The sequence below is a fragment of the Etheostoma spectabile genome, unplaced genomic scaffold, assembly GCF_008692095.1.
Source record: "Etheostoma spectabile isolate EspeVRDwgs_2016 unplaced genomic scaffold, UIUC_Espe_1.0 scaffold00002736, whole genome shotgun sequence".
NCBI classification, from domain to species: domain Eukaryota; kingdom Metazoa; phylum Chordata; class Actinopteri; order Perciformes; family Percidae; genus Etheostoma; species Etheostoma spectabile.
The window spans coordinates 1-27500 of NW_022602944.1; the positions used below are offsets into that span (position 1 = coordinate 1).

The 27500-nt window shown below is 45.0% G+C and overlaps 1 protein-coding gene and 1 pseudogene across 2 annotated transcripts in view; both read right to left on the reverse strand.

Annotated features, from left to right (window-relative positions):
• Window positions 1–247: 247 nt before the first annotated feature.
• LOC116676150 (zinc finger protein 345-like) overlaps window positions 248–27500 on the reverse strand; it is a 50348-nt pseudogene continuing 23095 nt past the window's right edge.
• Window positions 16298–27500, reverse strand: part of LOC116676148 (E3 ubiquitin-protein ligase TRIM21-like) — a 24794-nt gene continuing 13591 nt past the window's right edge. Inside the window, exons 2-3 of one of the 2 annotated variants that reach the window (XM_032507462.1) lie at window positions 22913–22922; window positions 16298–17994 (exon numbers count right to left, since the gene is read on the reverse strand). In XM_032507462.1, the coding sequence (XP_032363353.1) occupies window positions 16343–17992 (1650 nt within the window). In that variant the 5' untranslated portion in view covers window positions 17993–17994; window positions 22913–22922 and the 3' untranslated portion in view covers window positions 16298–16342. The remainder of the gene's footprint in view (window positions 17995–22912; window positions 22923–27500) is intronic. The other variant, XM_032507463.1, reaches the window with a different exon arrangement.

Below are 27500 nucleotides of genomic sequence, written 5' to 3' on the forward strand. Positions count from 1 at the left end.
GGTTATAATCATATTTTAGTTTGATTACATTATAATTGTTACAACCACAAATACATCAAATTCTTTACGTCTACTTAACCAGTTTCCATAATTGTCTGAAAAGTACCTAATTATTTCTATTGGTTACTATAAAGGTTATACTCATTTGTGTTATTTAGTTGGAAAAACCTCGCAGTTACAAGACTCAATAGTCACTGTCTGCACATCTGTCCCTGCGAGTTGTAGAGGACAGAGCGGGACAGCTCACATGAGGCTCGTTGGAGACGAGCTGCTCCTCGCCTGTAAAGGGACGAGAGCCGGGGACGGGGACGGAATCCGCTCCCAAGTCGGACAGTTTCCAGATGTTTCCGCAGCCTTCAGGCTGGACAGAAGTGACAGGACACTGTGGTCCGATTTGATATAATTTTCTCAGACCCATATATCAGCTGGTCCACGTCTCTAGTTGTTTTTTTAGACAGAGTAGCTCTCAAAAGCTCTACTGTGATCTGTTGCTGATTTTAGAACAACAGACTGGAGATGATCTGTAATCTGAACAGATTTAGTCTCTCTGACTTCTAACGTCACTATCAGCCTCACAACATGTGTTCTGGACAGAATACGCCTTCAAATAAACTAATAGCAGTTAAAATCCCTCCAATTCAAATTAATAAAAGTTTAAAAAAACGTCATAATGTTAAGTCGATTCAGAACTAATCACTGTTAGATCAGCTGAAGGCCGGCGTTTCCCAGCATGCTCTGCTGGGTCCGCCTGGGTCTTACAGTCGTGAAAAGCAACTGTGCTGCCTGCGTCTCAGAACTGAGTCCACTACGGTTCAAAGCAAGGGTTAAAACTATTTACATGAATGACAGGACGACCCTTCAAAGGGAGGGAGCGTAATATGTAGTCGTAGCATGACACATACAGCTGTTCAAGAGAGTTTCTGCTGGTCAGCCTTCATGTGGAGAGAAGATCAGAATATACAACACAGCTTCAGGGCATGAGGAGGAGGACAACAGCTTGGCTCTGGAACATGTTCACAACGAGGCAGTGTGAATGCGCTGGTGTTTTTTAAAGTGATCACTACCGAGAAAAGGTTTTCCCCACGTGTTCACACCAGTAAGGTTTCTCTCCAGTGTGAATGCGCTGGTGAGATTTTAAGGTTATCACTCTGAGAAAACGTTTCCCCACATTGTTCAAGCTGTACGCTTCTCTCCAGTGTGAATAAGTTGGTGTTTTTTAAGGTTACTCCTCAAAGAAAACGCTTTCCCACATTGTTCACAGCTGTACGGCTTCTCTCCAGTGTGATGCGCTGGTGAGTTTTAAGGCTACCACAGTAAGAAACGTTTTCCCACTTGTTCACAGCTGTACGGCTTCTCTCCAGTGTGAATGCGTTGATGGCTTTTAGGGTGCTCTGTTGTGTGAAAGCTGCCCCACATTGATCACATCTGTAAGGCTTCTCTATATTGTAAACTATCGATGAATCTTAAAATATCTTGATGTGAAGGTTCTGTCACAGTGGGGACAGCGGTGATTGTCCGCTGTCACTGTTTCTCTCCGTTTCTAGACAGAAACACAGAGAGATGAGTTAGTGAGGTGCCGCTGTAGAGATCTATCTTAACTAGAAACTATGTCCACATTTAGAGCATGTCTGTGGAACATAGTCTGTCTGATGCATTACCTTTCTTAATTATCAGATTTTTACATTGCACTTGTATCTGTAGGGGTTATTGTGTTGTCTTTATGTTGCTGGACTAGGTCTACTGCAGTAAAGTAATTTAGAACCATTGTCCCTGATAGACATTAGCAATGAGGGGCACCATTGATTCAATGAGTTGACCTTTGACCTTTTGTTTTAGCTTGTTGTTGCTAAATCAAACTTGTATCTCCAGCAGTATTGAGCAGTAATGATACTAGTTTAACTACTTCTCAGTAGCGTGTCTGGTTTCTGAATCAAACAGCTTTTCAGAGGTGTACCTCTTTTATTGAGCAAGTAATGTGGTATTGTCCACACAAGCTCACATTTCCTCAAGCATTTCTGAAGCTCAGCAGAGCTTTCTGCTGTGCTCTGACATAAAACTGCTGAGGATCACTGATGCCACCGACAACACCGGCGCATATGTCGTGATCATGGAGGTTTAAAAAATAGCTTTGATGTATGTAAAGGCTCTGAGTCATCCAGGATTGATGACTAGATCAAACACTTCCAACATGGTAAAGATCATATTGGCAGTTCATATATATATATATATATATAATATATATATATATATCTATAATATATAATATATATATATATATACCACACATGTATATGAACCTTTGTACAGATTGGTCCAGAGTCTCATTGTGGGATGAAAAAAAGAATCTCTGGATTCACATTGAAAGGATTTAATTTGGATGAGATATGTAAAAGGTTTGTCTGGGTCTCTATTTACAAAAAATATCATTTGAGAACCAAAGAAAATCAAAGCTGCAAGCAGCGATGGAGGGCCCTCGCTACCCTGTGAGAGTCGGGGATACCGGCGACGCCTCTCCTTGCGACACGCATTGGCGCGTCATTCACACGCTGAAAATGGTCGCCATAGAAAGGGAACTCCCTGCTGAGTTCAATAACCCCTCACACAGTCCATACATCATACAAGTCATTATCTGTTAAGGGGGCGTGGCCGCATCATAGGGGGGTGGCTCAACCATCACTAACAAAAAGGAAGTCTCTGCTGAGTTCATGATACCTCCACCGACTATACGCATACAGGTCATTATCTGTGAAAGGGGCGTGGCCGCATCATAGTGGGGCGGGTCAAACACACCATAAAAAAGGAAGTCTCTGCTGAGTTCAATGACACCTCACATAAGTATCTACGTTAGACGGTTTCAAATGTTATGACAGGGGCGTGGCCTGAGTGACTGGACGTGGTCATAATATAGGGGCCGCCTCGTATCACATGTAGACCACACGTTCTAAGTTTCATGTAAATCGGATGATGTTTGTCCTATAAGGCATATTTACTGTTGCCAGATGGTGGCGCTATCTCCAAAAGTCCATATTGGCCTGTAGGTGTCCTCAGGACTGGACTCTTGGTGTTTGTGGGAAATTTCAAGCAGATACGACAACGTACACTGTATTACAGCCACTTTCATCTTCATTGCTAAACACTCAAATGGCCGCCATGCCACGCCTACACCGTTTAACGAAAAAAATCTTTTATAACTTTTCATCTTCAACATCTTGAGATGACTCAGACTGAATTTGAAGTTGATGTGTGAATCTCTAGGATAAGTAAGCACCTTGTCTTCTAGGCCTACTTCCTGTTGCCACTTGGGGGCGCTATGTCTTTGAGCGAATTTCGCATGTAGATGTCCGTCAGGAGCGGACTCTGATGAATCCTGAAAAGTTTTAAGCAGATCCGACAAAGTACACCTGTAGTTACAGCCACTTTCTCATGATCGCTAAACACTCAAAGTGAACTCATTATCCTGTTCAGAACCGATTTGAATGATTGAGCTTTGTGACATGGGCATTATCCTGCTGGAAGGAGCCATCAGAGGACGGGACATGGGGCCATAAGGGATGGACATGGTCGGAACCAGGCTCAGGTAGCCGGGCCACTTAAACCCGCCCAATGGCACTAAGCGTACCAAAAAACCTCCCCCCACATTACAACACCACCACCAGCAACCTGCACAGTGGTAACAGGCCTGATGGATCCATTTCTCATTCTGACTCCACCATCTGAAGGTCTCAACAGAAACCAACTCATCAGACAAGGAAACATTTTTCCAGTCTTTATTTCAATTCAATTTCATTCATTTTATTTATAGTATCATTCATACAAGAATTATCTCAAGACACTTACAGATAGACCACACTCCGAATTTACAGGACCCAACAGTTCTAGTAGTTTCCTCCAGAGCAGCAACAGTGCGACAGTGGCGAGGAAAAACTTCTTTTAGGCAGAAACCTCGGTCAGACCCAGGCTCTTGGTAGGCGTGTCTGACGGGCCGGTTGGGGTTAGAATGAGAGTGGCAATAAAAAAATAGAAAAAATTAACTGTCCAATTTTGGTGAGTTCTTTCTAATTGTGGCCTCTTGTTCCTATTTGTAGTGGAGATGAGGGTACCCGGGGGGGTCTTCTGCTGTTGTAGCCCCCCCTCCTCAAGGTTGTGCTGTTGTGGCCTTGCTGCACCTCGGTTGTAACGAGTGGTTATTTCAGTCAAAGTTGCACTTCTATCAGCTTGAATCAGTCGGCCCATTCTCCTCTGACGTCTAGCATCAACCAGGCAATCCCCGCCCCCCCCAGGACTGCTGCATGCTGGATGTTTTTTCCCTTTTCACACCATTCTCTGTAAACCCTAGAGATGGTGGGTGTTAAATCCCAGTAACTGAGCAGATGGTGAACTACTCAGACCGGCCTGTCTGGCACCAACAACCAGGCCACGCTCCCAAATGTCTTAAATCCCCTTTCTGTCCCATTCTGACATTCAGTTTGGAGTTAAGGAGATGGTCTGGACCAGGTCAGGAGATGGTCTGGACCAGGTCAGGAGATGGTCTGGACCAGGTCAGGAGATGGTCTGGACCAGGACCAAACCCTTAAATGCATTGAAGCAACTTCCATGTGATTGGTTGATAGATAATTGCATTAATGAGAAATTGACAGGTGTTCCTTATAATCCTTTAGGTGAGTGTGACACACACACACACACACACACACACACACACACACACGTGTGTGTATATATATACACACACACGTGTGTAAAAAAACATACATGTGGTGCAGGGACAACAACCTCCTGCTGAACGTCAGCAAGACTAAGGAGATGTTGTTGACTTCCGGAGAGGTCACATCCAACACCTGCCACTGACCATCGACGGTGCTGTGGTGGAGAGTGACCAGCACCAAACTCCTGGGGGTGCACATCAGTGAAGACCTCTCCTGGACCACCAACACTGCATCACTGGTGAGAGAGCTCAGCGCCGCCTGTACTTCCTGCGGAAACTCAGGCGAGTAAGTGCCCCACCGCCATCATGACCACGTTCTACCGAGGCTCCACTGAGAGCATCCTCTCCAGCTGTTTGCTGTCTCTAAATACAACAGAAAGCCCTGCAGCGCATAGTGAACACAGCTGGAAGGGTTATTGGTGCTTCACACTCCCCTCCCTGAAGGACATTTACACCTCCCACCTCACCCGCAAGGCCACCACAATTGTGATGATGCAAGTCACCCCACTCACAATTTGTTAGATCCATTGCCCTCTGGGAAGAGGTCCAGAGCCTGCGCTCCCCCCTACCAGACTCACCAACAGCTTCATACACCCGCTGTTAGGATGCTGAACTCTCTCCCCTCTCTCCCCCCTCCACCCTCAGCTACACATAACATCCTGGACCTTTGGACCCCACAAAAGCTGACCAGCACCACTCCACTTGTACACATGCACACTTTGCAACTTGTTGTTGTTGTCCTGAAAACACTTCTGAGCACACTTCTGCTGCTCTTACATAACTTGCACCATTATGCCACTTGCCTGCCTTGCCTAACCCAACTACCTCAGCCATTTATTGGCCTGACTTTTGCACTATTATATTGACTGTCTACTGTATGCACAATTGCACATCCTAAACTCAAATTTTGCTGCTCTTATTTACTTCATTGTATGTGCCTTCTTATTTTTATATTGTTTACTTGAATGTTATGTTTGTTTGTCTGTGACCTAATTGTTAAAATATGTCTCGTCTCCACCGTGGGATAGAGAGAACGTAATTTCGATCTCTTTGTATGTCTTGACATGTGAAGAAATTGACAATAAAGCAGACTTTGAAAAATATGTACCTTTGTACAGATTTGGTCCAGAGTCTCAGAGTGGGATGAAAAAAAAGAATCTCAGGATTCACGTGATAGGATTTCATTTTAACGAGATATGCCAAAGGGTTGTCTGGGTCTCTATTTACAAAAAATCATATTTTACAATTTACGCAAAGAAATTATTTAGTAACGTTTTGTAACAGCAACCTCAGATGCTATATGCCGAGTTTCAGGCAGATCGGTCAGTAAACCCAGGACGAGTTTAGAAAAGTAGGTTTTGCATATCCACGCATTTCTTGATTAAAACTTGGCATGAATATATTGAATCTGTTAATTAAATTGGTAGAAATGTACATTACGATAACTTGAATGCACCTCATATGAAAGGCCCTGAGGAGATTATCCACTCTGATTTCCCCCCCCTTTATTTGCCCGTGTTGCCCCCCCGGCCACTATCAGAGGGCGGAGTTTAATGACTACCGTTCTTCTTTGAGGAATTACGGTATGATATATAAATCCTAAAGACATTTGTGAAACCCTCTTTGTGCTTTCATTAATATTGAGATTAGATTTCTGGGAGTCTTCAGTCTGGAGTAACCTCTTTCCTTCACTCACCTCCTCCTTCCTTCCTCTTGCTCCCTCGCTCCTCTGAGTCTCCCGAGGCCTCCCTGACACCTTTCCTCTTGCCCTCCTCCTCCTCCTCCTCCTCCCTCCTCCTCCTCCTCGTGTTTCTGCATGTACTCGGTGATAAGGTCCAGGTCCAGGTGGTCTTGCGGCTCCCATGTGTTCTCCTCACTGGAAGGTGAGTGCAGACAGAAGAACATCTCCTCACACTTTGTTTTAGACAATCCATTCTCACTCTAATTCATCATTCCTATTAGTCCTTCTTTCTATTTCTAAGGTTATTTGTGGGTATGCAACTTAGAGTCTAAAATACCAAACCTTCAACTTTGAGGGCGTGATACAATGCTGACATTTATTTGCAATATGTAAATATATTATTTATATCAGGACCAAGAACACCAAGTATTAATATTATAGACTCATACTTACTCTGAGAACCCTTTCCATTTCAGCAGAAACTTACTCTTCCCTTCACCACTCTGCGGTCCAAACCTTCTCCACCACATACTCCTCCTTCTCCATCTTCACTGCTGCTGCAGTCTGCTCCTTGTCCTCCTCCTTCACTGTTGCAGGTTGCTCCTCCTCTTCCTCCTTCACTGCCACTACCGCTGCAGGCTGCTCCTCCTCCTCCTCCTCCTTCACTGCTGCAGTCTGCTCCTTGTCCTCCTCCTGCACCTCCTTCACTGTTGCAGGTTGCTCCTCCTCCTCCTCCTCCTTCACTGCTGCAGTCTGCTCCTTGTCCTCCTCCTGCTCCTCCTTCACTGCTGCAGGCTGCTCCTCCTCCTCCTCCTCCTTCACTGCTGCTGCAGGCTGCTCCTCCTCCTCCTCCTCCTCCTTTACTGCTACGGTCTCCAGCTTGCCGTCTGCTGAGGACTCCTTTGGTAGACCCAAGGGGGAAACATGCAGAGATAATGATACAAGGGTTAGAAGAACTAATGGGAGGTGTGAGTGAATTCTAGCTGACCATGTTCTACTAGATTCAGATCTTCTGTTTGAATGGAGAGAACGCGAGGACTGATGAGGGGACCAGTCCATAGGACTTCAGAGTGTCAGGTATCTCTGTGTAATATTATATTAGGAGGTCGACTCAGGATGGCGACATGAGAAGTCGTCCTAGCGAATAATAATGTGGGAATTACTGCACACATTATTAATGTAACTACATTACGTTGCCTAAAGAAGTTCATATTTGTATTTGAAGAAGCAGCGATCTGAAACTACGACAGGTGGAGCTATCGGTTTCTAGCTGTGAGCTAAAGCTAACGTTAGCACATGCTAGCGATGGACAACTTGGAGAAAGATGAACTCCTGCGACTGGAAGATATGGAGGTTGTAATTAATAAAGACAAACGGAACATAAGCGAAATTCACTCGTATGCTTGTGAAGCGGGACATGGTGAAGACTGCAGTTCCTCTCCTGCTACACCTGTGAAACACCACCCTGAGAAGACAAGAGGTCACGGAGAAAACACGTCCCCGCCAAACCGACAGAACCGTCGCTCTCTGAGCTGCAGAACACAATTATTACAGCTGTCATTGAGAAGAATAAAAGAGAAAGAGCAGACCAACCGATGTCCACTACAACACAGCTCAAATGGACGGTCTTAAAAGGTCTCTGGACTTCTGCCGTAAAGACGTTCTGGACCTGGGACGACAGAACGGGGTCTTAAAGAAACCTGCGAGCAACTTCAGAAAAACGTTACTGACGTAGAGCTGGAAATCAACGAGGTCAACAACTACAGCCGGAGCCATGACCTCCGTCTTCATGCCGTTCCTGAAGAAGTGGAGGACATTCAAACAAGAGTCTGAGACGTCTGTGGAGCAGCGGTACCGGACACCGAGGACGGGCCGTTACTAAAATATTACCTCTCCACACTCCAGTCAGCAGTCACGCCCAGAGATTATGCAGTAGTACATATCATATAATATAGATATGTACTGCAACTTCTTAGAGGGTCAGTAAGGTAGTGGTATATTCCTTCTTAGAGGGGCAGTAGTGTAGTGGTATATTCCTTCTTAGAGGGGCAGTAGTGTAGTGGTATATTCCTTCTTAGAGGGTCAGTAATGTAGTGGTATATTCCTTCTTAGAGGGTCAGTAATGTAGTGGTATATTCCTTCTTAGAGGGTCAGTAATGTAGTGGTATAGTCCTTCTTAGAGGGTCAGTAATGTAGTGGTATAGTCCTTCTTAGAGGGTCAGTAATGTAGTGGCATAAACATCTGACATTCTTCGCACTACACTAGTCTGTAATGTAATTCTGTGTTGGTAGCTACATTAGTGTGAGAAGACAAACAAAATAAAAATACCTGCAAACTAAATGTTAAAAGGGCTTTTGGTAGATGTCCCTCTCTCCTTGAGAGAATAAGACAGAGGATCAATGCCAGGAAACCCCCGTCCTGGATGGACCTCAGCTAGCTCTGTGTTGCTGTAGCTTAGCTAGCTCCGTGTTGATGTAGCTTAGCTAGCTCCGTGTTGCTGTAGCTTAGCTAGCTCCGTGTTGCTGTAGCTTAGCTAGCTCCGTGTTGTTGTAGCTTAGCTAGCTCTGTGTTGATGTAGCTTAGCTAGCTCCGTGTTGATGTAGCTTAGCTAGCTCCGTGTAGCTGTAGCTTAGCTAGCTCCGTGTTGTTGTAGCTTAGCTAGCTCTGTGTTGATGTAGCTTAGCTAGCTCTGTGTTGATGTAGCTTAGCTAGCTCTGTGTTGCTGTAGCTTAGCTAGCTCTGTGTTGTTGTAGCTTAGCTAGCTCCGTGTTGCTGTAGCTTAGCTAGCTCCGTGTTGCTGTAGCTTAGCTAGCTCCGTGTTGCTGTAGCTTAGCTAGCTCCGTGTTGCTATAGCTTAGCTAGCTCTGTGTTGTTGTAGCTTAGCTAGCTCCGTGTTGCTGTAGCTTAGCTAGCTCCGTGTTGATGTAGCTTAGCTAGCTCCGTGTTGTTGTAGCTTAGCTAGCTCCGTGTTGCTATAGCTTAGCTAGCTCCATGTATTTGTGGGCTAACGTTAGCTTCATGTAATGTAGAATAAGCTGTAGCTTAGCTCTCTAAACTTTCCAGTAGCTAGCCTAAGACGTGGGAACGTGATGAATATGTTATTAGAGCTGAAAGGAAGAGTGCGACTTGCTGAAGTTCAGTGTCCACCCTGCTGTTGAACGGGTAAATATGACCAGCTGGAACGGTACTCACCACCGGAGACTCTGCGGTGCGTTCAGGTACACAATCAGACGCAGGACAGCAGAAACGTTACAGTTGTGTTCCTATTGTGAGTCCAAAGCGAGCAAAACTCTGTACGGACGATTTATATCTCCATAGCAACAACAACAACCCGTCCAGCATGAGAAGAGGGTGTGTTTAAGTTTCCAACAGACGGTGACGGCATGTCCCGCCCTATCCTGGCTTACTCCGCTCTGATTGGCTTACCATAGTATTCTTTCTGCAACCCTAACCAATCACACTCCTCTAGGGTGACCACCTGCTAATAAGCCCAAGGGGGGACAAGTGGTATGTTTCTGAGGGACAATGTGGGACAATGCCTGGCGAAGCGGTGCCCCCCCACGGGCAGACTCACTAATACTGGTTTACCCATTTCTAGCACCTTACATGGTATATTAATAACGCCCTATGCCCCTGAACATGTGTAACTGCTGATGTAAGCTCATGAATAGGCCAACCAATGTGTATTTTTTTCTAAATAAAGATTAATATTTTGAAATCTCATACAATTATAATATAATTGACAGATGCACTTCCACTTACGATTTACTTTAGCTATTTAATTTCATTTTTCATTACAATTTATTCACTTTAAATACATTATAATATAAAATTATAGGACTAACAGGAATTGTGGTTGCTCAACAGGAACAGTTTAAACAAAAGAGTCTTCCCAGTCTTCCTTGTACCCACCTTCTCTTTTTAACTGATGGTGTGGGGGGGGGGGCTCAGACTGCTCAGACTCGGGCTCTTTCTCCAGTTTTTGAATTGGAAAGCGCGTTCCTAAAAGTCCCTTCCCAGTGTCTGGTGTGCACGTGCCTGCGCTGTCATGACAACGAATTGGAGGGATTTTAACTATTTGGCTGATTTAAAGTCATATTCTGTACATGGCTGATAGAGACGTTTAGAAGTCAGAGAGACTAAATCCGTTCAGATCACTGATCATCTCCAGTCTGTTGTTAATTAAAATCAGCATCAGATCTCATGTAGAGCACTTTGAGAGCTACAATTAAAACTAGAGACTGTTCCAGCTGATATGTGGGTCTGATTATATTTTATTAAATCGGAATCGCACCACAGTGTTAAAGTCCCTTCCTGTTCAGGAATCGGCTGGAAACTGCCCGACTTTACCGCAGCTTTTAGTGGATCACTACTTAAATCCTTTCAGCGATGTCCTGGTTCAGGGATAAAGAGAAGATAGATATCAGATGCACTGACACTCAGTAACTAATTAGTCTTTGGCTGGAGATGATTATTGACTTCACGCAGAGAAATGAAAACACAACCGCACTGGAACTCTTTTATTTAAAAAAAATATTATTTCTAATGTCCAACCATGACTGTAACACTCCCATCTACTAAGCCAACATGTCGTGTAATAACAACATAAACTCCATGTTTAAGTGTTGCTGCAGCAGTAGTCCCTTCAGTGTAGTGGTCCACATGTACCGGGTTGGAAACAGGTTCTGTTAAATTCCTGCATGAATGGGACCAGCGCCGTCTGCTGGCGTCACCTTCACATCGCTGCAGGGTGAAAGTTATGAATTCTGGATATGAATATATAAATATGCTGGTAACTGTTATTGAATGCGATGTTTACTTCTATGTGTAAAATGTGATGTTAAATGAAGATGTCCAGTGTTGATGTAGGAGCTGTATTCTGGTGGTGAAGATATATTTGATAAACTGGATTTCTACTCTAGGAATGCCTTTTAGGAGTTGAGGATTTTATTTCATTTATTTTACATTTTACTGTGAAATAGAAAAAGCTTTATAACCATTCTTGTTCTACTTCTGTTAAAAATAACGATTCCACTCTACGATCCCAGTTAAGTAGTTTAATAAAAACCAGGTCCTGATAACTGCTGTGGGCTGCTGGTGTCTCTGTCCAAGATGTCAACGTGCTGTCCTGATCCGGTCTGGTGTCCCTAGATGCAGACGCAGTTTCACACACACACAACACAGCGAGGCTGTCCCGTAGAGGACGTCTCACACAACCCAGACCCGATCCTCCAACTCCAGAGGAGGAGAGACCTCATCGATGGGACACTCAGGCCTGAAGTTCAGAGTCCAGCCCGCTGTCCACCACGCTCTCTCTCTCCCGCTGTCCACCACGCTCTCTCCCGCTGTCCACCACGCTCTCTCTCCCGCTGTCCACCACGCTCTCTCTCTCCCTCCCTCTGTCCACCACGCTCTCTCTCCCGCTGTCCACCACGCTCTCTCTCTTCCGCTGTCCACCACGCTCTCTCTCCCGCTGTCCACCACGCTCTCTCTCCCGCTGTCCACCACGCTCTCTCTCTCCCGCTGTCCACCACGCTCTCTCTCTCCCTCTGTCCACCACGCTCTCTCTCCCGCTGTCCACCACGCTCTCTCTCTTCCGCTGTCCACCACTCTCTCTCTCCCGCTGTCCACCACGCTCTCTCTCCCGCTGTCCACCACGCTCTCTCTCCCTCTGTCCACCACGCTCTCTCTCTTCCGCTGTCCACCACTCTCTCTCTCCCGCTGTCCACCACGCTCTCTCTCCCGCTGTCCACCACGCTCTCTCTCCCTCTGTCCACCTCGCTCTCTCTCCTCTGTCCACCACGCTCTCTCTCCCGCTGTCCACCACTCTCTCTCCCGCTGTCCACCACACTCTCTCTCTTCCGCTGTCCACCACTCTCTCTCTCCCGCTGTCCACCACGCTCTCTCTCCCGCTGTCCACCACGCTCTCTCTCCCTCTGTCCACCACGCTCTCTCTCTTCCGCTGTCCACCACTCTCTCTCTCCGCTGTCCACCACGCTCTCTCTCCCGCTGTCCACCACGCTCTCTCTCCCTCTGTCCACCTCGCTCTCTCTCCCTCTGTCCACCACGCTCTCTCTCCCGCTGTCCACCACTCTCTCTCTCCCGCTGTCCACCACGCTCTCTCTCCCGCTGTCCACCACGCTCTCTCTCCTCTGTCCACCTCGCTCTCTCTCCCGCTGTCCACCACGCTCTCTCCCGCTGTCCACCACGCTCTCTCTCCCTCTGTCCACTACGCTCTCTCTCCCTCTGTCCACCTCGCTCTCTCTCCCTCTGTCCACCACGGTCTCTCTCCCGCTGGCCACCTCACTCTCTCTCCCTCTGTCCACCACGCTCTCTCTCTCTCTGTCCACCACGCTCTCTCTCCCTCTGTCCACCTCGCTCTCTCTCCCTCTGTCCACCACGCTCTCTCCCGCTGTCCACCACGCTCTCTCCCGCTGTCCACCATGCTCTCTCTCCCTCTGTCCACCTCGCTCTCTCTCCCTCTGTCCACCACACTCTCTCTCCCTCTGTCCACCACGCTCTCTCTCCCTCTGTCCACCACGCTCTCTCTCCCTCTGTCCACCTCGCTCTCTCTCCCGCTGTCCACCACGGTCTCTCTCCCTCTGTCCACCTCGCTCTCTCTCCCGCTGTCCACCTCGCTCTCTCTCCCGCTGTCCACCTCGCTCTCTCTCCCTCTGTCCACCACGCTCTCTCTCCCGCTGTCCACCAAGGTCTCTCTCCCACTGTCCACCACGGTCTCTCTCCCGCTGTCCACCACGCTCTCTCTCCCTCTGTCCACCTCGCTCTCTTTCCCTCTGTCCACCACACTCTCTCTCCCTCTGTCCACCACGCTCTCTCTCCCTCTGTCCACCACGCTCTCTCTCCCTCTGTCCACCACCCTCTCTCTCCTCTGTCCACCACCTCTCTCTCCCCGCTGTCCACCACGCTCTCTCTCCCTCTGTCCACCACGCTCTCTCTCCCTCTGTCCACCACGGTCTCTCTCCCGCTGTCCACCACGCTCACTCTCTCTCTCCCTCTGTCCACCACGCTCACTCTCTCTCTGTCCACCACGGTCTCTCTCCCGCTGTCCACCACGCTCACTCTCTCTCTGTCCACCACGGTCTCTCTCCCGCTGTCCACCACGCTCACTCTCTCTCTCCCTATGTCCACCACGCTCTCTCTCTCTCTGTCCACCACGCTCTCTCTCCCGCTGTCCACCACGCTCTCTCTCCCTCTGTCCACCACTCTCTCTCTCTCTCTGTCCACCACGCTCTCTCTCTCTCTGTCCACCACGCTCTCTCTCCCGCTGTCCACCACTCTCTCTCTCCCTCTGTCCACCACGCTCTCTCTCCCTCTGTCCACCACTCTCTCTCTCCCTCTGTCCACCACTCTCTCTCTCCCTCTGTCCACCACGCTCTCTCTCCCTCTGTCCACCACGCTCTCTCTCCCTCTGTCCACCATGCTCTCTCTCTCTCTCCCTCTGTCCACCACCCTCTCTCTCCCTCTGTCCACCACCCTCTCTCTCCCTCTGTCCACCACCCTCTCTCTCCCTCTGTCCACCACGCTCTCTCTCCCTCTGTCCACCACGCTCTCTCTCCCTCTGTCCACCACCCTCTCTCTCCCGCTGTCCACCACCCTCTCTCTCCCGCTGTCCACCACGCTCTCTCTCCCATGTTCTTTATGTTTAGATCAGACTACAGCAATATACAGACATACTATGAGCTCAGCTCTAAAGTCAGCACAGCATATGTAATTTAACATCGGCCACATATGTCTCTACTAATAATATGCATAAACATCATAAACAGTTTAGCAAATACACTGACACTGAACACAAGACCCACGCTTCCTCCAGAACTAGCTAGTGCAGCAGCCATTAAGACTGTCCCTCCTGTCCCTCCTGTCCTTCCTGTCCCTCGTGTCCCTTCCTGTCCCTTCCTGTCCCTTCTGTCCCTTTTTGTCCCTCCTGTCCCTTCTGTCCCTTTTTGTCCCTCCTGTCCCTTCCTGTCCCTTCTGTCCCTTCTGTCCCTCCTGTCCCTTCCTGTCCTGAGATTATTTCCTGCTGTTTCTCCGTCTGCAACAGGTTCAGTAAAGAACAGCAGCGCTGCTCAGCGGCCACCTGGTGGGCGTTACCGTAAAATGTTTACCACTGCTGAAAAGTGTTGAGAATTAAAATTACTCAATGAATACAAAGTGGCGTAACCTGAACTATTGGTGTCTGATTAATAAATGAAAATAGGAAACTCATACTTTGTGTTGTGACAATTATTAATCACATTATCTCTACTTAAGTTTTTAAAGACCATCAGATTTAGGGTGGTTCCACCAACGTTCCACATAGTACCAGACATAAGAGAACATCAGAGGAGGAAGATCTTCAGATTGGTTTCAGCTTTTAGAAAATTAAGTCAAAATGAGAATTTTTGACTTTATTCTCCATATTTCAACATTATTCCTGATATTTAGAATACTCTCAAAATTCACTGTAAATCCTAATAAGTTCACAGAACTCAAACATTATTTTGTAACAGATTACACAAACATATTTTGGTGATGTTTTTAAAAGTTTCAAGTATACATAAAATTAAAATTACATTTACAGTTGCCTTAAATTAATTTGATGTTATCTTATAATTATTGATATCCCTCAACTTATAATTAGGGAGTAAAATTTTCAATATTTTTCAACTCATATAATGTTGTAAATACAATCAAAATTTATTCTAAACTGCAATTCTGATGTCGGCCCACCACACAATTATAATCAGCTAATAATGTTAGAAAACATGAAAGTGACAATTTAACAACTTTTATTATTCGACACAATGTGCTTTTCAAAAGTCGAGAATCAAAGGAGCTCATTTAAAACGAATTAAAACAAAAGGAGATTAGACTTTGATTTCTTTCAACTTTATTCTCAAAATGCAAAAAAAAAACAACTTCTATCTCTGATTTATTGTTTTATGTCTGGCACTAATACTGAAAGTTCAACTTTATTCTCAACAATAAAGATCATCCTCGACTGAAATCCAACTTGTGTGTAAACCAGCTTTTCTGTTCTCACTGCTTCCTCAGGCCTTGTGTTCAACACCTGCTTTATTTTACACTTTTTATTCTACTATCACATATTTACACATTTCTTTGACTCATAAACCATCTTACAGAATTCATGAAACCAATAAAAAATGGCCAAAGTGACCAGTAATTATCCAAAAGACTTTTCACACAAGATAGAACCATCCATTAACTTTTTCTACCCGGTATAACAAGGACACATACTGTGTTCTGGAGACATTATGGCAAGGCAAGGCAAGGCAGCTTTATTTGTAGAGCACATTTCAGCAACAAGGCAATTCAAAGTGCTTTACACAAAATCAGTTAAACAGATAAAACACAAGTAAAAACAGTTAAAAATCACAAGCATTAAAAACCGGTAAAACACATGAATAGACAGTTAAAAACAAAGAGAAACATAAAACACAAGAATAAAATTTACAGTGCAGCATAAGAAATTTAAAGAAATGATTAGTCATTTAAAGAAAGGCAGCATCAAATAGAAAGGTCTTCAGCCTTGATTTAAAAGAACTGATGGGATGGAATAGGCCTCACTCTTAAATGAAGCTTCATGACACAATCAAATATTCAGCTATATGTTTTCTGGGGCTGCTCATCAAATACTAATAAATGTGGATCTGATGACATAATCAACACATTAATTTGATGCATCATGACACACGTTATGTAGACGATATCTATTTAAACCTCTGTTAAACCCACAGACATTTATTATAACTTCCAGAAGAAATCAGTTTCTAAAGACACCAAATATGTCAAGATGAAGTTTGATAATAAATGGAATAAAGTGTAAATCAGTTACCACAGGAAACAGATTCTGTAGAAAATAAGATGTAAAATATATGAATATGTACATTTGTTCCCTTGATTGAAAATGAACCAATACTTGAAATGAGATCAGTGATTAGTTTACTCTGACAGGAGAGATGATCAGAGGGGCAGAGTTTTTACCACCATCATTAGGACAGGGACTGAAGAATGGGAAGAGTTTCTCAGTGAAGGAGCAGCCAGTAAAGGAGTAGGTAAGAGCTGCAGCATCTACGTCATGAAAGGAGACCAGACCCTCCTCATAGTCCACAAACACCCCCACCTTCTGAGGAGGAGACTTCAGAGAGAGAAGGACTGGAGGGCCGGCAAGAGCTTTGTACTCATTTCCATTTCTCAACCATATCGTCCAGTAACCATACTGAGGACTCGCTGCGGTGTCTCCCTTCCTGTTGCTTGACTCTCTGACCACTCCTAAAGCCCATTCAGTCTTTCCTTTAACTTGAACCTCAAAGTAAAATCTGCCTGAAGAGAAACTCTGTTTTCCTAAAACACAAACACAATAATCAAATCTCTCTGGGTTGTCTGGGAGATTCTTCCATACATCACTATCAATAACTTGTTTCCCATCATCAGACAGGATGAGATTAGGATGTGCTGTATCAGGATCAAGAGTCACATCCACTGCATACTGCTGGACCCTCTTCAGCTCAGACTCAGCGAGCAGCTTCTTCATCTCTTTACTGAGCTTCTCCTCCAGCTGAGCCACAGCTTTCACCACAGTCCCCTCATATGATGATGGACGGACGCTGACCTCTGTCCAGTCCTTGGTGGGTGGAGGTTGTTGGATGTTTAGGGACTGGACCCTCTGGAGAAGATGGAGGTGGTCTTCAGAGCGTGAGAGCTGCTCCACCTCAGTGCTTCTCTTCATCAGCTCAGAGATTTCCTGTTCCAGCTCTGTGATGAAAGCTTCGGCCTGTTTTTCTGTTGTTTTCTGCTTCTCTTTGATGGTGTTGATGAGCTCATTCAGGCCTCTCTCAACAGACTCCATCAGAGAAGTGAAGACCTGAACACCTTCTGCTATCTCTCTGTCTGCAGCTTCATCACTGAGGTCGACTGAGTGTTTGATCTCCTGAATCTTCAGTCGTCTCTTCTGGACCATCTGCTGAATTTTAGCCTCTGTCTTCCCCAGCTCTGCCTTCTTTCCTTCATATTCTTCTTTCAGAGGAACAACATTATGCCTACTGTGATCTGAATAAGGACAGAGCATGCAGACACATGTCTGGTCGGTCTTACAGAACAGCTCCAGAGGTTTATCGTGCTCCGTACACATCCTGCCTTCCAGGTTCTCCACAGGGTCGATCAGCTGATGTCTTTTCAGACCTGACGTGGTCAGATGAGGCTCCAGATGAGTCTCACAGTAGGAGACCAGACACACCAGGCAGGACTTCAGGGCCTTCAGTTTGGTTCCAGTGCAGACGTCACAGGGAACTTCTCCTGGTTTGGACACTTGTTGCTCTGAGCTGCTGCTGCTGGCTTTCTGTTGAGCTGACTGTCTGAACTGAGCGACCATCTCAGAGATGAAAGTGTTGATCCTCATATCAGGTCTTCTGGTAAAACGCTCCTTACACAGCAGACACAGGTACTGGTCATTAGTATTCCAGTGTTCAGTGATGCAGTTTTTGCAGAAGTTGTGACCACATGGTGTGGAGACAGGATCAGTGAAGACATCCAGACAGATGGAGCACAGAAACTGATCTTCAGACTGCAGATAGTTTGCAGCAGCCATATCTACACACAGGGGGAATTAAAAGAAAAACATGTTCAATATGTATGACAGGGTACACTAATGAGAATATGTAAAAAAAAACATGTCCAACAATGTTAACTTAGCATTAAAAGTGTCATAATTTACCAAATGAGACTTAAAGATATAGTGCGTAGTTTCCCCATGAGGAATTCTAAGTAATGACAACAATTCAGCTCGTAATGTCGCCGGTTGACACCGTGCTGAGAAACAGAGAGAGTTTTGTAGATCTGAGAGTCTTAAAGTGCCCATATTCTGAAAAAATCACATACAATTTCTGGCATTTGGGGTGTTATTTTGTGTCTCTGGTGCTTCCACACGTATAGAGACTTGGGGAAAAAACACCCTCCATGGTGTTTTGAGTGAGATCCGGTTTCTGAATGTCCTCTGCCTTCAGTCTCCAGGTGAGCTGTTCAGAATCAGCAGGGCCGTCTACGCCCTCGGCCCAAACATCTGGTGTGTGCTAACCACTTTAGCTAATACCACGTCAGCTGTTTCTCCAACTTCGGTCAGAACAAGGCAGAATTATCCGGGAGACTTCTTCTAAACGAGGACACACTTCCAACTTAGCGAGGACTACCTGCAGACGAGGGACGTGGAAGTAGTCCTCTACAGTTTCTTATGTAGATTAGGGTGAACTCATGTAGCATCCAGTCAATATTGAGAAGGCCAGAACTGATGGTTTGATTAGTTTTAATGCTTTCCTTGTCCTCAACCAACGTAAGAGCTGTGTACAACACAAATAAACCATGCATTACCATCATATTTTGAACGTTACACAGCTCATTAAATTACTTTCAACACGATAGCATTACTAAATTAAACACGTAACGTTACATTTCAAGTAGGCTAGCACATATATATTTCTCATTAACTTTACAAACCTTGTTCCCCAATTGACCGAAGCTAAACCTTGTAGTTTTAACTGTTTTTCCGTGACCTTTTACTGTTTTTAACCGCGAACACTTTCAGACTTTCCTTTCAGACTTTCCTTTCGTCCTTTCCGTCGTTCGTCCTTTCCGTCGTTTTCCCGGTTCATTTACGTCACTATACTTCCGGTTTCTTTGGTTGTCAAAATAAAAGCCCGATACCTTAATAATAAAACCTTATAGCGTAGCTATAATCAAAATAGTGTTTAACTACTCTATTGGCCTTTACACTCCCACCAAATTATTTACTGTTACACACATAAAAAACACAAATAATTTCTTCAAGTTACTTAACCAGAATACAAAAATAACTTTGTAAACATGTTACAACTGTAACTTCAACATTTCAATACACTAAAAAGCATTGTAAATTTACTTTTCACAATCTTTTAGTAGCAGAACTAACTTATGTACTGGGCGTTCTACTACAGACATTTTGTTCACACGTTGACCCCTTTTGGTAAGATTTCTGTCTGCAAAGCCTATTTTGACTTTTCTGACAAGTCCATCTGTATCCTTTACAGTGTCCAAGATTCGTCCAAGTTTCCACTGTGATCGTGGTTGCATTTCATCCTTGTCCATTACTATGTCGCCTATTTGCATGTTTCTTTTAGGCTTGTGCCATCTTTGTCTGACCATTATGTTCTGCAAGTACTCCACTTTCCATCTGCTCCAAAATTGTTCGAGCAAGTACTGCACTTGACGCCATCGTTTTTGTGCATATAAATCCACCTTAACGAACTGTCCTGGGGGAGGCAGAGGAGTCGAGGTTTTCATTGTGACAAGATGATTTGGAGTTAGCGGCTCCAAACTATTTGGATCGTTGAGACTGTCTGTTGTAAGGGGGCGGCTGTTTACTATAGCAGCTGCTTCATACAAGAAGGTTCTGAGGGAAGAGTCTGTGAGTCGACCTGGTGTGAGAGCCAATGTTGCATTAAGAACGTTTCTCACAGTCCGTATCTGACGTTCCCATACTCCACCTGCGTGACTAGCATGAGGTGTGTTTAAGACAAAATCACATTGTTTTTCCGCAAGGAAGGTTGTCAGTTTGTCAGTGTCAACTTCACCTTGTGCTGCACTCAGTTCGTTTCTGGCACCAACAAAGTTAGTACCCTGATCACATTTTATTTGTCTGACAGAGCCTCTTAGAGCGATAAAGCATCTGAGTCCATTTATAAAAGTGTCCGTTGATAGGTCCTCTAACATTTCAACATGAATTGCACGTGAATAAAGGCATGTGAAAAGGAGGCCATACCTTTTATATTCTTTCCTGGCTTGTTTGGTCAGGAATGGTCCAAAAACGTCCATACCACAGTATGTGAAAGGCGGAGAGTGTTCAATTCTTTCTGTGGGTAAGTCTCTCATTTTTTGTCCTTCCACAGGTCTCCTTTGTTTCCGACAAAACACACACTGGCGAATGTAGGATGCAACCGTTTGACTCAACTTTGGGATCCAATAGCCATTGGATCGTATCTCATTCATTGTGAAGCCCTTTCCCTGATGATTAACCCTTTCGTGGCAGTGGGCAATTATCAGTTTTGTGACGTGATGTTCTCTGGGAATGATTGTTGGATGTTTAAATGAGCTGGGAAGAGATGAGTGATGGAGCCTTCCTCCCACCTTAAGCACGTTGTCCTTGTCCAAGAGAACATCCAAGTTGTACATTTTGTTGTTCTTTGGAAGTTGTTTGCCTTTGTTCAATGTCTCTATTTTGTTTTGATATGCTTGTCTTTGTAAGTCTTTGATTATCACCATTTCTGTGTTTTGTCTTTCAGTTACAGTTGTGAGTGTCTTGGATTTGTCTTTGAGCAGGTATCGTCTGAGACGTGCGACTGCACTGACTGCACGGGACCAGGATGAGAACTTTGTGAGCCGGTCACTAAGGCTTGTATGTTCAACCGTTTCTGTGTTTAGTGTCTGTACCTTTCTCACCTCTGGGTCTCCTACTGTAAGTACAATGGTCTCTTTTGTTGGAAGCTGCAATTTCTTTTCCCACAGGAAGTGAGGGCCTCTGAACCAATTAGATGAAAGAAGTTCATTTACAGATGTGCCCCTGGATGCCATATCTGCTGGGTTTTCGCTGGTAGGCACATAAAACCATTGTTGCGGTGAGGTACTGTTGCGGATCTTCTGCACTCTGTTAGCAACAAACGTGTGAAACCGTCTCACATCGTTGTTTATGTATCCTAGAGTGACCTTTGAGTCTGTCCAGAAGAACTCCTCAACATTGTCATAGAGCAGTTCCTCTCTTAGCGTGTTACTTACAGCGACTGATACTGCGGCTGCGGTAAGCTCTAACCTTGGGATTGTGTTGACCTTTGTTGGAGAGACGCGTGCTTTGCCCATGAGGAAGGTGCAGTGGACATCTTCCCCTTTGTTTATGAGTCTGAGATAAGAACACTGTCCATATCCTGTGGTGCTTGCATCTGAAAAGTGGTGTATTTCTCTTTTTACCACTTCTCCAAAATCTGCAGGAACATAACATCTGCTGATTTGCACGTTTTTTAGATTGTGTAGATCTCCTTTCCAGCACTCCCACCGTGGCTTAAGATGCTCAGGTAGCGGGTCGTCCCAGTCTGTTCCTTGACGACACATTTCTTGGAGAATCCCCTTTCCCTTGAGCACATAGGGAGCGATGAAGCCAAGGGGGTCGTATATTGCTGCGACTGTGGACAAGATGCCGCGCCTGGTTGGTGGCTGGTCCTTTAGTGTGATGTTGAATGTAAAGCAATCCTTCTCCACATTCCAATAAATGCCAAGTGCTCTTTCTGTCTGTGTTTCATTAAACGTCAAGTCCTTTGTCCTGGTATCTGTTGCATGCTCTGAAGCTGGAATGCTTTTTAAAACTTCAGAGTTGTTGGACACGAATTTGTGTAACCTTAGTCCACCCTTTGCACATAACTCGCATGCTTCCTTCGCTAGTCGTACAGCATCCTTTACTGTCTCTGCGCTGGTGACTCCGTCGTCTACATAGAAGTCTCTTGCTACGAACTGTGAGCCCACTGGATATGAAGAACTGTTCTCTTTGGCTAAATGTTTGAGTCCATAGTTCGCACAGCCGGGTGATGAAACAGCGCCAAAGAGGTGTACTGTCATCCTGTACGCTTGTGGTTGGCTGTTCATATCTCCGTCCTTCCACCATACGAAGCGCAAGTAGTTTCGATCATTTTCTTTGACTTGGAACTGGTGGAACATTTTTTCAATGTCGCACATGAGAGCTACTTGGTGCTTTCTGAAGCGCACAAGCACACCAGTCAGGTTGTTGATCATGTCAGGACCGTTCAGTAAATGCTCATTAAGACAGGTGCCCTTGTGTTTTGCAGAGCAGTCGAAGACCACGCGCAACCTCTCAGGTTTCTTTGGATGATAGATGCCGTGGTGCGGTATGTACCATGTCTCTCCGGGCGGTCCATTATCATCAATCTTTTCAGCATCACCTCTTTTGATGATGTCGCTCATGTATTTCATGTATTCCTTTTTGTATTTTTCATCTTTCAGGAATTTGCGTTTGAGCTGGTTTAGTCTGGTTTCAGCGAGTTGTCTGTTATCTGGCATTTGTGGTCTTTCTTTAAATGGTAATGGCATTTCAAGATGTCCATTTTCAGTTTGTGTTATGCCATGCTCAAGTTTCTGAAGGAATACTAAGTCCTCTTGCGACACAGTCTTCTCATTCCCGTCCGTCTCTTTGAAATCTCTCTCCAAAGCACGTATTGCATCTGCTGGAGTGGAGGGAGGGATTTCTTTAACAGTGATTCGGTGACAGAGACTGCTCGCCGAATCGGTTTCGTTGCATAGTGTCGAGTTGCCAACTATGCTCCATCCCAAATCAGTGTGAATGGCATAAGGCTCATTTTCTTTGCCTAAGATTACTTGTTTGGGTGCGAGAGCTCTAGGACAAGTATAACCTATGAGGAGACTTACTTCACAACTGAGGAGTGGAGGGACCTCGTCTACGATCGGTAGCAAGTGACTCCACTGTTTGGCTGTTTCACAAGTAGGTATGTGTTCTCTTTTAGCAGGTATGTAATCCTTGGTGTAAGCAGTAGGGAGCTTTATGACTGTAGCTGAGTTATAACCTCTCACTAAGAGATCAGATACCTTTCCACTGCTTACAACTGCATTTCTCCCCATCATGGTAGTTAGTTTCAGCTTTACTGGACAAACATCTGCCTGCAGCTCATGGGTGACATCCTGATCAATGAATACAGTGTCGCTCTGTGTGTCTAATAACGCATAGACCAGTTTTTCCTTGAGTGGGTTAGTGATAGTTGACAGCCACACTGGAACTATCATTGAGGTGCTGACTGACTAACTGACAGATCTGGCAACATTAAGTGACATGGCTGTTGCTGTTTCAGGTGAGTTACCTTGAGATGCGATGTTTGTGCTCACACGTGTTTCTCTTTGCAGACCGTTCCTGTAATTTTCATCGTGAAGACATGTCGGGTGACGCTTTGTGCAAGTCTCACAAGTAAGACGGCGTTTGCAGTCCTTAGCACTGTGTCCTTGTTTTAGACAGCCATAACAAAGTCTATTGTCTTTCACATGTTTCCTTCTGTCTTCTAGAGACATTTTCAAGAGGTAGGGGCACTCGTGAAGTTGATGAGTGCCTTGGCACATTGTGCATGGAGAGCCGTTAAGTGTTCTTGTTATTGTCCTTTTATCACTTTGTTCAGTTGTGTTTGTGTTAAATACACTTGCCTTGTTTCTTTTGATTTCCTTTGTGTTCCTTCTGTCGCTGTTTGTTTCAGTGCCGCGAAGTGCATAAATGGAGGTGACTGGGTTGCAGGCAACTTCAGCTTCTACTGAGAGGAAGGAGGCAAAAGCAGTAAAACTTGGAAACTCACCGCCCTCCATTAAAGTTTTTGTTACCTGCCTGTTCCATCTTGCGTTTATCCAGTCTGGTAGTTTGTGCAACAGTTTCTGGTTTTCTTCGCTGTCATTGAGTATTTGTAGACCTTTTACATGAGGCATTGCAAGCATGCATGCATTTATGAAATCTGCAAATGCCCTTAGTCCATCAGCATCTCTGGACTGCACTTTAGGCCAGTTTGATAGCCTTTCTCTAAATGCCTTTTGAATCACGAATGGCTGGCCGTACCTTTGATTTAGTTTGTCCCAAGCGTCCTTGTAAGCCTCTTCATCGTTTCTAAAGAAAGTCCCTTCAAGGCATTTTCGAGCTGGACCCGTTACATATCTTTTCAAATAGTACAACTTGTCTGCCGCTGAGATGCCCCTTTGTTCAATTAGTGATATGAACGTGGATTTCCATTCAATAAAGCTTATTGGTTCACCACTAAACACTGTTGGTTCTGGCGTGGGAAGTCTGTTCAGTTTAATGCTGTCCTGCACTGCTCGAGCTAGTTGAGTGACACTAGGGGAAGCTGTTTGCACAGGAATGAAAGAGGGAGCTGGTGTGGACTGTTTGGGTGTGAAGTATGGGCTCACCTGTTCACCTTCAATTGACCGTACAACATCCACCTGTGATAACTCTCTGTCGTATGCTTCAAACCTGGCTCGAGCTGCTTTCACGTCCTTCTGTGCTTTCAAGCGTTCCAACTCTGATGTTTGAGCTGCCATTTGTTTCTTGTGCTCCTCCTCTAGAGCTTTTATCCTTTCCTGTTGTCTTTGTTCTTCTAGTACAATCTCATATTCAGCCTCTTTTGCAGCTAGCTCTGCTGCTGCGTCGGCTCGTTTTGCTGTGAGCTGTGAAGCTGAGGACCGTTGACTGCGATTTGATGCTGCGGTTGAGTCATATATGGACTGGGCGTAGTCGTGCTCCAAAAGTCCACGTAAACGAGTTGTTTCGCGCTCTGCATCAAAATCCTCTTCAACACCACTTAATCTTTCCAGAATTATCCTTACAATGTCATGAGTTATTGCATCGCATGCATCAATCTTTCCTCCTTATGTCAGATGATGGTGCCATTTGGTTTCTTATTTCTGAATATAACTTCAACACATCATCTCTCTTTTGCTCTATTATGTCTGCGAATTCTGACATCTCCTTGTCTGTGATATCTAACTTTAACCTTTCTCTTGTTTCGCGTACCTGTGTTTTCCATTGTTCATAAAGAGTTGTTAGTCTTTTTTCCTTTTTACTAATTTCTTCCTTTTGGAATGTTATCATTCTTTCCGTTTGTACTTTGACTCTTTCAGAACGTCTTGGCAACTTTGACATGCTTTGAGCTTTGTCTTGAAGCTCTGTTAAGATTTGTTCTTTGCATGTGATTGAATCTTTAATGTTTTGTCCATCCTCACTTTCATCTTTAGGTGAGTCTTTTAAGTCTTGAATTTCTTGTTGTAAATTTGTGATCTGTTCATTTATGTCCATTTGACTTACTGAAGCAGCCTGTGATTCCTCCATTTTGAGCACTTTTCATTGAACCTTTTTATTTTCTGACCAACTTCTGCCATCTGCTGGACGTATTGGGTATTGCCGTTGAATCTTGTAGCCCCGTTGTACAGCGTGTGGCGGTGGTCAAGCTCTTACTGTAGCATCCAGTCAATATTGAGAAGGCCAGAACTGATGGTTTGATTAGTTTTAATGCTTTCCTTGTCCTCAACCAACGTAAGAGCTGTGTACAACACAAATAAACCATGCATTACCATCATATTTTGAACGTTACACAGCTCATTAAATTACTTTCAACACGATAGCATTACTAAATTAAACACGTAACGTTACATTTCAAGTAGGCTAGCACATATATATTTCTCATTAACTTTACAAACCTTGTTCCCCAATTGACCGAAGCTAAACCTTGTAGTTTTAACTGTTTTTCCGTGACCTTTTACTGTTTTTAACCGCGAACACTTTCAGACTTTCCTTTCAGACTTTCCTTTCGTCCTTTCCGTCGTTCGTCTTTTCCGTCGTTTACGTCACTATACTTCCGGTTTCTTTGGTTGTCAAAATAAAAGCCCGATACCTTAATAATAAAACCTTATAGCGTAGCTATAATCAAAATAGTGTTTAACTACTCTATTGGCCTTTACAACTCATGTGTGTTGTAGCTTTTGTTGCTATTGTTCTGCCTTTGAGAGCATGAACAGCGTTAGCTTCTAGCTAGTAGCGCTGCACAGTACTAGTTACTGAGCATGTGCAACTCCCAACAGAGATGGGATAGAATGAGATGTCTCACTCTGGAGATAAAACTAGAGAGATGTCTCACTCTGGAGATAAAACTAGAGAGATGTTTCACTCTGGAGATAAAACTAGAGAGATGTCTCACTCTGGAGCTAAAACAGAGACTTAAACACACACAGGGTGAAAACCGGATCTGCAGCAATGTGCAGTACACAGTACTTTTATAAAATGAAACCATGGAAACCTATTCCGATATACCCTCTAAATCCAGTTATGACCCTGAAAATGAGCAGAATATGGACCTTTAATTGTCTTTGTATCAACCCATTTAGCAATGGCTTGAATGTAACGGACGTTCATTAATATAAAAAGTTACACACTAAAACTTTAATGACAAACAGTCAGGAACATTATAAAATAGAAAAGCAGTTTTAGAAAGATTAAAATATATTTGAGCCCACCAGGTAGGGGGGGTGGAGTTTTCCCATGTTATCCTATGGAGACTGGCAGGCTGGGGGGGGTATTTTTATGTCCAGTGGTGTAACCCATGTAAACACCTAGTGAAACAACATTTTCCACACTAGAAACATGGCACAAATAGAAAAACCTACTGTTCTAGCTATAGAAATGTCAGAATCATCCACAGTGCTGATGATATTCCAATAACCGCTTTATACACACTTCAGGATGACGGCAGTTAGTTGTTAACAGACATTCACAAAGACGCACAGCCCTGCAACAATCTATCTATAATAACAGCTGTTACCATCCATGATATACAGTAAAATATTAAAGTTGTTGGAAGATTATATGGCTTAAACTGTATGTTTCATTCGTCACGTCCAGGAGGGACAGATGAAACATTACACACGCCCCCCCCCCCCCCCCCCCCCGCTGTAAGAATTCCTGAACCCTCCTCAAGACCAGACCCTCCTCATAGTCCACAAACCCCCCACCTTCTGAGGAGGGGACTTCAGAGAGAGAAGGACTCGAGGGTCACATCCACTGCATACTGCTGGACCCTCTTCAGCTCGGCTTCAAGCTGCTTCTTCTGGATCAGGGAAACCGGAGGCGAGGCAAGAGCCCTTTTCTGATTTTTACCCCAGACGTCCCCCACTAACGGGCTCTTGCCCCCCTAACCCTAACCCTGTATATTTTAAGCGCTGCCCGGGGGGATCTTTACAACCAATGATTTTTCTTTAGTACTCACGGTCAGGAACCGGTCCTCCCAGGGTCCCCGGAGGTCCCCCCCTCCTTCTCAAGGACCCCGCTAGCCTTCGTTGGTCTCCGGTCCGAGAGAGACTAAGTGCTCGGTGGGGAAATGCCCCCCCACTAGGAGATAACAGGAGGTCTGACTGTCTATGTCGATCCCCGCCGGGCTGCAACTCACCCAGGGGGTTAAAGAGGAGTCTTAACTACCCTCACGGGGGGGAAACTTCTGCCCTCGGAAAGCTGAGGGGTGAGAGAGAGAAAT